Genomic DNA, 10,922 nt, shown 5'->3' on the forward strand with positions numbered 1-10,922 from the left:
TCCTGATCTCTCCACTGTCTCCCCACCCACCCTCCCCAGCTCCTCATTGTGTGTTGGACACAGGATAAGTGTACCACCAGCTTTAAGATGTGAATGTCAGTGCCATGTCAGCTACTTGTAAGCACCTTTCTGCTTGCTTTTCACCTCTTCCCACTTAGCAGTTCACTTTCTGTTGGGTAGGGGCACGCACAATCACAGTTACTACAGAGCAGCTGCTGTAAACTCGTATTCTCTTGCAAATATGTGAGTATTTCTAAACTTTCTGTGCTTGCTTTAAGTTCCTCATCTAGGTGTTCCTGCTCCAGCAGGGGGATTGGACTAGATCTTTTGAGGTCCCTTCCAATCCCTAACATTCTGTGATTCTGTGATCCTCTTGAGCTGTTCAGCTCCCACCTGTGGGAATCTAGAGATAAATGGAAGAACTGCTTACCCATAATTTTTGTTTGCTGAAGATAGCTGTTTTTATGATACAATTCCTAGTGATTCCTGCCTGCACACAAACTTTACCTTGAGAGTCAGTCTGTTGCTTTTGGTTAAGCTTAATTGAAATTCCTTGGTATTTATCTAGTTTGCTAACAAACTTGCTTATTCTGGTGGTTAGTTTAGGAAATGGGTGAGAATGACTGAGGCTTCAGGTCCAGCTGTAGGTGACTGAGGCTCAGATACCAAACACTGGGACTTCTCCTCCAACTTTGGACAGAAACTGGTGGCTCGGGAATGGGGATCTTGGAGAGGGGTTGTATTTAAGAGGAGCAGCACTACAGATAGGTAATCTTCTCTCTTCTTTTCTTACAGGTTGGAAAGAACGTTGTTCTCAAATACTGAGAAATTTGGACTTTTGAACGGTGTCCTACGTAAAGGAACTGATAGTTGTAGGTTCCTTGCAATTATTTTTTTGGTATTTGTACCTCGTACTTTTTCTGTGGTCTTTAATCAAGAAACACCATGAGCACAGTAAGTGTTTCAATACACAATGCAACCCTGATTCTTAAAACGTGTTTTTTATGGTACTTATTTATAAATGTTTTTAGGAGTTTGTAGTAAATACACTGGAACATAAGCATGCGTAAACCTCGTGTAACTTCATTAGTTCAGAAATGCTTACAGCATGAGCAAAAGCTTTAGGTCAGACTTATTCCAGTGGATGTCTGGAAGCTAACATCTGGTAATTGTGAGCTGGTCTTCTCACTTGCAAACCATCATGGTATGTTTTTTCTTTGTGACTGGTGAGAGATCTGGGGGGAATGTCTTTTCCTCAAGGTGATGTGTTCAGGTGGAAATGACCCATGCCACCATTCAGTGCAAACTACAGCCTTTCAGGGGACTGTTTTGTGTGTCTACATGTGCTTTCATTGGCGCTGTGAAGATGAAGGTCACGTTAATATTACTCCTGAAGAAAATCCAAAGGTTTTGTTCTCTCTTAGACTCAAAGAAAGCGCCGTGGAGGAGCAGTTAATTCAAGGCGAGCTCAGAAACGAAATAGGCTGATGGCTTCTACTGCAGAAATGGCTTCTTCAGAAGCAGAGCCAATAGAAGTTGAGGAAAGTGGTAAGCTTTCTTTTTAACTTGGTGACAACATCAGCTGCTTCTGGAGAGCTGGGGTCCCACTTACCCTGTATTTTTGCCGATTTCTACACCCTTTACTGGGGAGGAAGGGAAACCTCTGATTTTAGAAAGTGTCTAGCATGGCACGTATGAAGAACAAGCCTATTGACAACTGTTTTAGTTTGCTACTGAGGTGCCACACATTCACCACTAGTGAGAGACGAGTTGTGTAAGAAAAGTACTCAAGTGCTGCTCAAACACCTGAACGTCCAGTCTGATGAGCTGGGAGTTCCTGCAGCTGCCACTACAGATAGTGTCTGACTGAGTTTTAAGGAGGTAATTACAAGTTTGTCTTTAGTCATACACCGTCCCTCAAGGGAGAGGCAATGCTTGGTCAATACATTTTTACAAGAAGTATCAGAACTGAAAAAGCTTTCTTGGCCTTTTAAGTTGATATTAATTTGCTTTCAGAAATAATAGAGATTAAATGTAACTGTTCATCTCCATGTAATTATATGGCTTTTCCAGTTTTTGCTGTGCATTTGACTATGAAAGGTTGGAAGAGACATGAGACAGGAACATACATAGCATGGTACTGTAAAAATAGTATCTTCTTTATGACTTATGTTTTATTCTCTGTGATAAACACTCTTATGTTAGATGAGTAATCTCTTGCTGTGTAACTCCCACAAGCTGTTGTACAACAAAACTTTATCAGTAGCCCAGTAGCTGCCTCTCTTGCAGTGCAACTTCCATGACACAGCGGTGGTAATGCTCTACATGGACTGTTGAGGGCAAAGATTGAATGAAATGTTGTACACACTACTGAAAAGAAAAGGAATAGGGCAATGTGGAATCATACTTCAGCCTGTTACATAGTGTCAAGCAATTTTATTCCTCTGCAATCTCTGATCTTGATTCTAACATTGTGTTTTTAAGCTGGTGAAGAAGTTGTAGATCTCACATGTGAGTCTTCTGATCCTGTAGTCGTTGACCTAACACACAATGATTCTGTCGTGGTGAGTAGTGAATGGCACACACTGATAGAATCTGACTCTAAGATTAAGTGTTAAGTTCAAAGTTGACTTGTCAGTGCATCAAAGTCATGTGTTACAGGTCAACACAAAAACTGTTCTGGAAGTACACTTGCAGCTAGTGAGAGAGTAATGTAAAATACCTTTTGCTCCACAAGTTCCTGAGAATATGTATCAGTAGTGGTTAATGTAACGTTAATAGGTGCAATTTGAAGTTGAAATTTTGATAGATATATCAAATGTATAAGCCAGTGACTTAAATGAAAGTGAAGGAGATAAGTGTTTGACTTCACAAATATGTTTAGCTGTGACATCAGTTTAAGGTACTCCTGTCAGATTCCAAGGGCCAGCTGTTGCTGACCATGGTATAAACTACTTCAGTTTATTACTCCAAGAAGTCTTAAAAAAATCCACTTTAAAAAAGAAAATAACTTCTATTTTAAAGCTAGAATATTCTTTGATACAGTCCGCAGTGTAGTTTATAGCCTCATTTTTGGGTTGCTACTGCTGCCGTGCAAGCCAGAAACAAGCAGCAGGAGTAGCATGGGGGTATCTCCTGCTGGAATTGTTCGTGAGCCTTTGCAAAGGAAAAGCCTGTCATGTCACGACACAATCTGCCTTGCCACAGCTCTAGTTCCACCAAAGACAATTTGGGCACTGGGTTTTTTCATCAGCAGCTGTTAATCTAATATGAAGTGTCTGGAAATCCCACCTGCATTTGCCTCTTTGAGGGAGAAAGAGGGCAGGGATCTCCTCCAGACTAAATCAAATCGGGGTACTGGAACTGCAGAGCAGGGTGTTCAGGTGGTTCAGAAGCTGCCTCCATTTGTATCACTTTCAAGCAGCGTGAGATGAACCAGAAGCAACTGCTTGTTTTCAGAGCAGCATCTAATTTATTACTGCTTTTAAACCTCTGAACCAAAATAAGAGAGTGACTACTACCATTCTTAGCTTATTTTATTGTAATTGTTTAGCTTATCTGGTGTATGTATTTAATGCTAGTGGTGCACACCGAAGTCTAATTGTATTTCCTTTTCTCTCCCTTCCCTTTTATACATTGATGCAAGATTGTTGAAGGTGAGTTGATTATTTTACAATTCATAAAGCAGTTGTCTAAGCTTAACTTTTCTGTTCCAACAAACTGGAGCAGCACAAACTGAAGCTGCATTTAGCAAAAATATCTGGCCAGTGTCTTAGAGAATGGATCCAATCTGTGGTTGATAGTCGCTCTTAGAGCTTGCAGAAAGTACCTGAACTAAAATACATCAGAGCTGCTCAAAATAGGTTTTCTTGTTTTCCAGATATTTTCCAGAAGTTCTGTAATCCCAATGTCGATGATCATTTTAATTAGCATATTTAGCACTGGAATATCTGTTTGGAATAAGGAAATAGCAAAAGGCTTTTTTAACCCCATATGCAGTATGGGAACTCAAGGTCCAAGTCATTTGTGGTCATAGGATTCACTTTCTTTATCCAGTCTAACAAGCCTCAAATTTAGTACTGAGAAGCACTAAAAAGCTTTGAATTTGTTTTTCAACTTCAAGTGTTACAGTAGTTATACCTATGAAGAAGTTAATCCTTTACATCCTTCAGATTTTATTCTCGTTATAATGTCTGAGATGTATTAGTTTGGTTTTTAGCAGGTTACTTAGAATGTAATCTATGTAGTGCTCTGAAGCAAGAGCAAGTAAAAAGTACTTGCAATAAAAGTTCTGGCCGAATACTTATGCAGGAACTTTGATTTTGTGGCTGTGTAATTTTAATTGATTAGTGCTTGATTATTGTTACATGTACACTGAAGTTACAGAGGTAATTACTGCGTGCAGTTTCTATTTGTTAAAAAGCAAACAGCAGTCCTTTAACCTTTGGATGTTACAGACCAGGTGATTAAAAATTGTTATCTCATTTTATCTTGGGCAATATAGCTCCATTTTCAAGTTACCGTAACTCAGGAGGAAGATGATGAAAATTTCTAAGGAGACACTGCTTAAAGTATTTTTATAACTTCCCAGTATCGTTCTTAAAAAGACTCATTTTATAGTAAGTGCCTTTGAGTGGGTAGTTTCAGTTTAATACAGACAAAAAGAGTGGCAGAGTTTAGCATCATACCTGGATGGAGCAGTGAGGAACCGCAGCAGCTCCATAATTTTTTTTAGTTTGAGCATCTCTGCCATCACTTCTGAAGCTTTCTGAAGAGAGCACTGATTTACCAGGCCTCTTTGTTGTGTATGTGCTACCTCTCCTTGCTGCTTGGAAACTTAACTTCAGTCCTCTCTCCCCCTCTCGTATCACACAGCAATTGTTGTCATTCCCCAACATAGTATCACAGCATTCTCTGTTAGTAAGAATCAGGAGAGGTAGCTTCCCTTTTTAGAGGAGACTTTTTCATAGGTAGTGTAACTATATGAAACTTATGACACCAAGAATCTTTAAGATCACATTTGAGCTGTTTGTAGGGAACAAATGTTTTGTGTTGATATGTAGTAAATATTCACAATGGCTGGAAATGTTCAGCATAATATTTAGGAAACTAGTTTATTTAAGATTGCTTTTAACCCAGCTGAATATGGTCCATTTAAAATATGAATTGCTGCAGACTATTTATAATCATGCATTCCAATGATAGTTCCAGGGATATATATTTGTCTAACTTACCAAAATTAAATTACAGAGAATCAACGACAAAGGAGAAATCTTAGGCTAAGAAGCCAGCGACAGTCAGACAGCTGTGTACTGAGTAGTGATGATGAAGATGAAACAAGAGACAATGATGTGTATGTGACAGATAAAGCAACTCAAGAATTTGGACCACTGGAAGATGAAACTGCAGGTTCAAAGTATGTATGCCTTATGACCCACCAAACATTAAGTTTTGCTTTTCTGATACATGCAGGACTAAGTTATAGCCTGGCTTATTTTTGAAGTCTTAACTTACTGTACTTAGTTCCCTCTTTCAATGAGTACAACATCACATTTTGCATGATGACAAATAATACCATTTGCACTTTAGGATAAAAAGCCAGCCCAAGACATATGTACAACTTTGCATACATCCTTATAAATGGGATGGAGGGAACACAAGGAAGGAGGATTAGTCACACACCATAGCTCATAATATGTTGCATTTACTTTTCATGCAAAGTTTTAGTAGTAATGTTAGATACAGAAATCTTTTCACTGGTGTAGATGAGGCTTGGTATCATGACACCAGCAGGCAGCAGCCTGGCAAATTCCAGTAAAAACTATTACTCATTCACTGCTTTTTTAAACACGCTGCCAGTTGACAGCCGTTTTCCTCTCAGAGCAGTAACCATTCTTACAAAGTTTACTTGCAAGGCAATTGGGGAGGTAATACTGTTAGGGCCAGTTTTTGTTCTGTCCCACGTGTCATGGAGCTCTGATACACTTGCATGTGAGGTGGCAGCCTCACTATTTGGATCAGGTGCCTGCACCGTAAAGACCCCATTCTGTGGAGAAACAATAAGTTCCTGCTGTAAGAGCACTCCATTATGTTAAGAAAGACGCAATGGATTAGACTTAACTAATGAAATCAGGTGTCCATGTGACTAGGGAAGACGATGAACCTGGGGATTATGGTAGAAACATTTTTAAAAGTGTTTACAGGAGGAAATACAGGTTTTAATAAAGCCAGTGTGCTTTGGGCCTTTTAGATTACTGGAAGGTAGTGTAGGAGAGAATTTAGGTATAGAAATTTTGGGTGTCAGGTCTTAAATATGCCACCTACATACAGTATTCTAAAACACTGCATTTTCCCAGTGGATTTGTAGATGATTTATCATTATTATCATTGTCATCATTGTCATCATTGTCATCAAATCTGTAGGTGAATAAATCACACACATTAGTTAATATGAAAAATTAATGCTTTGTTCCTTCAATCTCAAGCTTCTCTGTTGCAGAATGTGCCTTCCTGCTCTGTTTAGGTAATACTGTAACAGCTCAGTGCTGCAGCATTTAATGTTGACCAAAACGTATTGATGCTGGAGACTGCCACAGAGCCATCTACAGTGTTACTCTGTAGTGTTAGGCTAGTCTTGCTTATATGAAACTTATCATCAATTGTAATTAATTACTGAGTTGGTATTATAGCTGTTGCATAAAGAATTTGAGTAGTAAAAGTGGGAGAATTAGTGATGTTAAATTATGTATATGAAACTAGGGGTAGACATTAATAGTGCTCTCTGCTTGAATTTAAGATTATGCGATAAAGTATATCTCATGCTTTCTATTCCTGTTTAATTAATAAATCACAAACTGTTGCTTAGTGTGGGCTGTGACATAATAAAACCAAGTGTTCATAGTAAAGACTTAAGAAAACAGCTTACAGTGATCCTTTAAAAGAGTTTAATCTGTACATTCAGTTGACTGTTATTCAGCACTTAGGGTATGACATGTTCCTTACACAGAATAGCCATGTTGGTCTGTAAGTGTGCAGCTGTCCTGGAGGCTGAAGGCAGGAGAGGCACATCTGTAACCACTGCTTAGTAACAGCCACCGAGTCAGTCTTCCTTCTCTGAAATAGAAATTTATTTCTTAATATTTCCTCATGTTAGTGTGTTCTGACCTGCATTTTATAAGGAAGGAGTTCTTGGTATGAATAACAGAGCAGAGCGACTAACTGCAGCTGCCTTCTAATGAAAAGCAAGACGCAGTTTCCTTTAGGTATCGGTAACGCCCAACGCACAATGAAATTAATGGACGCATGTTCCTTCTGCTTTTCTTCTCTCTCCCACAAGGCCGTCTGGTACTGTCAGCTGTCCCATTTGCATGGATGGCTACTCAGAGGTAAGGATCCACATGTTGTCATCGTTCGTTTTCTGTCAGAGGGGAATGGGGTCAGAGGGTGAGCTGCGCAACCCTGTTGGGTTATGTGGGGCACTAGAGGCAGCTGGCTTGAAGTGCAGACCTTAGTTTGAAGGTCAAACTACCTTATAACTCCCAAGTAATTTCTTATGGTGTATACAGAGGGAGAAACAGTTCCTGAGCTGGCACTGAAAGATCTTTGGGTTCCAATGTATTAGTCATGTACTGACTGCGGATACTCCAGGCCCTATTTGCCTGGTGCCAACAGAGCAGCAAAGCTGAATTCTTTACTCCAGATCCATGTGGTGGTTTCTTTTCTTCCAGATTGTGCAAAGTGGACGACTGATTGTGTCAACCAAATGCGGCCACGTCTTCTGCAGTCAGTGCCTCCGTGATTCCCTTAGGAATGCCACCTCTTGCCCAACCTGCCGGAAGAAACTCACTCACAGACAGTATCATCCCATTTATATATGAGTACTTGTATTTCTCAGGACAGACTCAAATGGATTTTGGGGGAAATGCCATGCTTTCAGTGCTCTGAACGTTTGAGGATCAGCAAGTTGTGCACACATGTGATTAAAACCGATTTTTTTGGAGAATAACTTGTACATATATAGACAGCTTTTTTATGGTCCAAGCTGGTTCTTGTTATGTCCTTGGTTATAATGTTAAATTTATGACTGTCTCTAAACCAGACCAGCAGCCTATGTCAGAATGGAAGCAGCTCATCCATTTCCTTCTACTTTTTTAATGCTTAAATAAGAGGGGTCTGAGTATTTTGTTATTTCTTACTCTTTAAATTATTCCCACCATTGCATACAGTTATGGAATAGTTACCTTTCAAAACACAGATCAGTAATTTACCATGTCATTACAGTTTTTGTTTATCCTATGAGGAGCTCATGTTCATTTTGCTTTCTGCCATACCATCCTTGCCCAAGTAGAGCAAGGTCTGTAGCAATGGATGGTTTTACCATAAATTAATGTAAAATTGACAGCCATTGTCATGCAATAAAATAATCTGTTGTTAACCACCAACCACGTGTTTTAAGCAGCTGGATTGAACAAGTAGGTGGCTTCATGAACTCCATGAGATCTAAAGTATGTAGACAAATTGCAACATGTACAATGTGAAAATACTTATTTGAGTGTTATATCTGTCAAGAATTCCTGTATTTGAATCACAATACTGAATTTATTTTCTCATGGAATGAGATGGTCTCTTGGGTGTACCTCTGTTCAGTAGCACGTTCTTCTGATAACTAAGAACACCATCTTTAGACTTCTTAGTGATGGATAAGAATAAAACTGTATGTTTTCCTCAACAGCTGAGCACCAAGCCACCTACACATCTTACTATATCAAGCATCCCCAGTGTAATTCTTCAGGTTCAGTACGTTCACTTTGCTGTTTTCTTCAGTCTGTGTACCAACACCTGACTGGATTTAGCCTGGTGCAGAGGATTAAAAATTAAATAGTTGTATTGCTGTGGATTTAGGAAGTGGAGGCTTTAAAAAAGGTTTGGTAGCAATCTTGACTTGGCAGCTTTTTGGCAGAAGTTTAATCTCCCTTTGCCCTGAGCATTGTGCAGCTTTCTTTCAATATTCTTTTTTAAAGAAAGAAAAGTCAGATAGGTGTCCTAGGAGAGAGCACTGCTCCATTGGAACAAGGCAGGAATACACAAGTTTATGCACTGTGACCTAGTCACTTGGATTTGTTTGGGGTTTTTTTCCAGGACTGAGTTATACATGTCTGCTTTAAAGCTGTTGCAGCTAAAATCTGCAAGCTGATGTGGAATCCCAGATGAGCTGATACAAACAGGATTATAGTAATGAAATGTAGATAATTGAAATCAATGTTTTATGATCCACATATGCAGTAGCTGCATCTATGAAGGCTGCAGTCTAGGGCGAGAAAAGTCCAAAATCAAACTTGAGATGCCTTTTGGCAGTTGGTTGATGATGAAAACCATCAGAAGCCCCATTCTGTGTGCTGGTGCAGCACAATTGTAGGATGCGTTAATACTGATACCTGATGTGTCTTAGGCTCACCTCTCCTAGGGATCTGTAGGAAGCCTTTAATTAAAGCAGCTCTTCTCATTAGCTGTCTCAAGTTCTTTAGTGAAGATTGCAACCCAAAAGTAAAGGCTTCTTTGTTAGGATGTTTCAGGATGTTTCTGGATGTATTAACACAGAGTTTTGTTCCATAAAGGCTAGCTTAAGAAATGCAATACCTCCAGCACCCTGGTTTGGGATAGCTTTGGTTCAGCCCTGTTACCAGGAATATGCAGTTTCTGCAGTGTGGCAATATGGTACCCACTAAAAAGTTACACACCTTTAGTTGCTGTAATTGTATTTGGTAATACAAACTACAAGCAAGGACTCCAGCAATCTTGGGATACTGTGGTGACAACAACAGGTGGCACTTAGGTCCCAAAAAATGTGGAAGTGATGAAACAGTAGTACTAAAGATTGCTTAAAAGCATGAAAAGAAGCAGTCCACCATTACAACTGTCAGGATATTTAAGGGCCACAGAAGCAGCTTTCTCCCAGTAACTTAAAAGGGGAGGGAAAGAAGAAATGGTAGCTGTTTTTCCTTGGGTGGCTACTGCACAAGAAGGATGATAAGATGATTTAAGGGATTACTGTGGGGAATATAGGTGAGTCCCATATCTGTGCATCTTTCGTGCTGTACTAGCCAGGGCCTGAAGTGACTTTGCACAACTCCCTCTGTGTAAATATCACTTTATAGTTTGTTTCCTAATAAATAGAGCCAATTGAAATTTAGACACCACAAACTATAAACTATTTAACAAGAATGTTTTTAGCTTTTCTGTACCCTGTGAAGTACCACAAATTTTGTTCATCTCAAAATGAATTTTAAGTCTCACTACATGGAAAAATACTAAATTGTTACACTTCTTTTTTTTTTAAGGAAAAAAGAAAAAGAAAGAAACCCCAGTGTATCTGAGTTCCAGTGATGTTTCAACTTTGCAAGATGTAATAGATAATATAAAGACTTTTTCATTATGTAAATGTACGTCTTGTATATAGTTCAATTTTTCCTGTATTTAATTGTATTCATGTCTGTCTGTCCCATCTATGTTGGACTCTGCTGGTAGGCAAACAGATCTTTTAACAGGTGCAAATAAAACTGTTGATTTGATCACTCGGAAGCACTTGCTCTTTTAATCACAAGTGATTTATTGATTTTTTTTTCTGGGAAAAAATGCACAATCACATGTCATGTGTGAGACACCGTGCTGGAGAGAGGGTGAGAAGGAACGCTGAGGAGGGGAGCAGGTGTGCAGTGGTTTGTAAGTCACTCTAAAGCTGGTTTAATTTCTTCTCCAAACAAACTTAGTAGATGCTCTTGCCCTGGAGTTCTTTTCCTGCCCCTCTTATCTGCCTTTCTCAGTCATTTCTTAAGAAGCTTCTCTACTTCAAAGAGAGGAAGAGGAAAAAAGTTTCTATTCAGGCTGGCCCATTTATGTCTGTATAAGCAATGCACAGAGCAACT

The 10,922-nt window shown here is 39.3% G+C and overlaps 1 protein-coding gene across 1 annotated transcript; it reads left to right on the forward strand.

Moving 5' to 3' along the window:
• Positions 1-793: 793 nt before the first annotated feature.
• On the forward strand, positions 794-7,995 carry RNF4 (ring finger protein 4). The gene is made up of 7 exons (XM_010183673.1): positions 794-954; positions 1,425-1,548; positions 2,485-2,564; positions 3,647-3,656; positions 5,251-5,416; positions 7,337-7,385; positions 7,728-7,995. Exons 1-7 carry the CDS (start codon positions 946-948, stop codon positions 7,875-7,877), a joined length of 588 nt encoding a protein of 195 aa, XP_010181975.1. The 5' UTR covers positions 794-945; the 3' UTR covers positions 7,878-7,995.
• The last annotated feature ends 2,927 nt before the right edge of the window (positions 7,996-10,922 follow it).

This window comes from Mesitornis unicolor, unplaced genomic scaffold (genome assembly GCF_000695765.1).
Source record: "Mesitornis unicolor isolate BGI_N332 unplaced genomic scaffold, ASM69576v1 scaffold13404, whole genome shotgun sequence".
NCBI lineage: Eukaryota > Metazoa > Chordata > Aves > Mesitornithiformes > Mesitornithidae > Mesitornis > Mesitornis unicolor.

What these genes read in the sequence shown, in the direction of transcription:
- RNF4 (XM_010183673.1), top strand. An exon ending in GATGAAACTGCAGGTTCAAA is followed by an intron (nt 5,417 to 7,336) that starts GTATGTATGCCT and finishes CTCTCCCACAAG; the next exon opens with GCCGTCTGGTACTGTCAGCT. An exon ending in GCATGGATGGCTACTCAGAG is followed by an intron (nt 7,386 to 7,727) that starts GTAAGGATCCAC and finishes CTTTTCTTCCAG; the next exon opens with ATTGTGCAAAGTGGACGACT.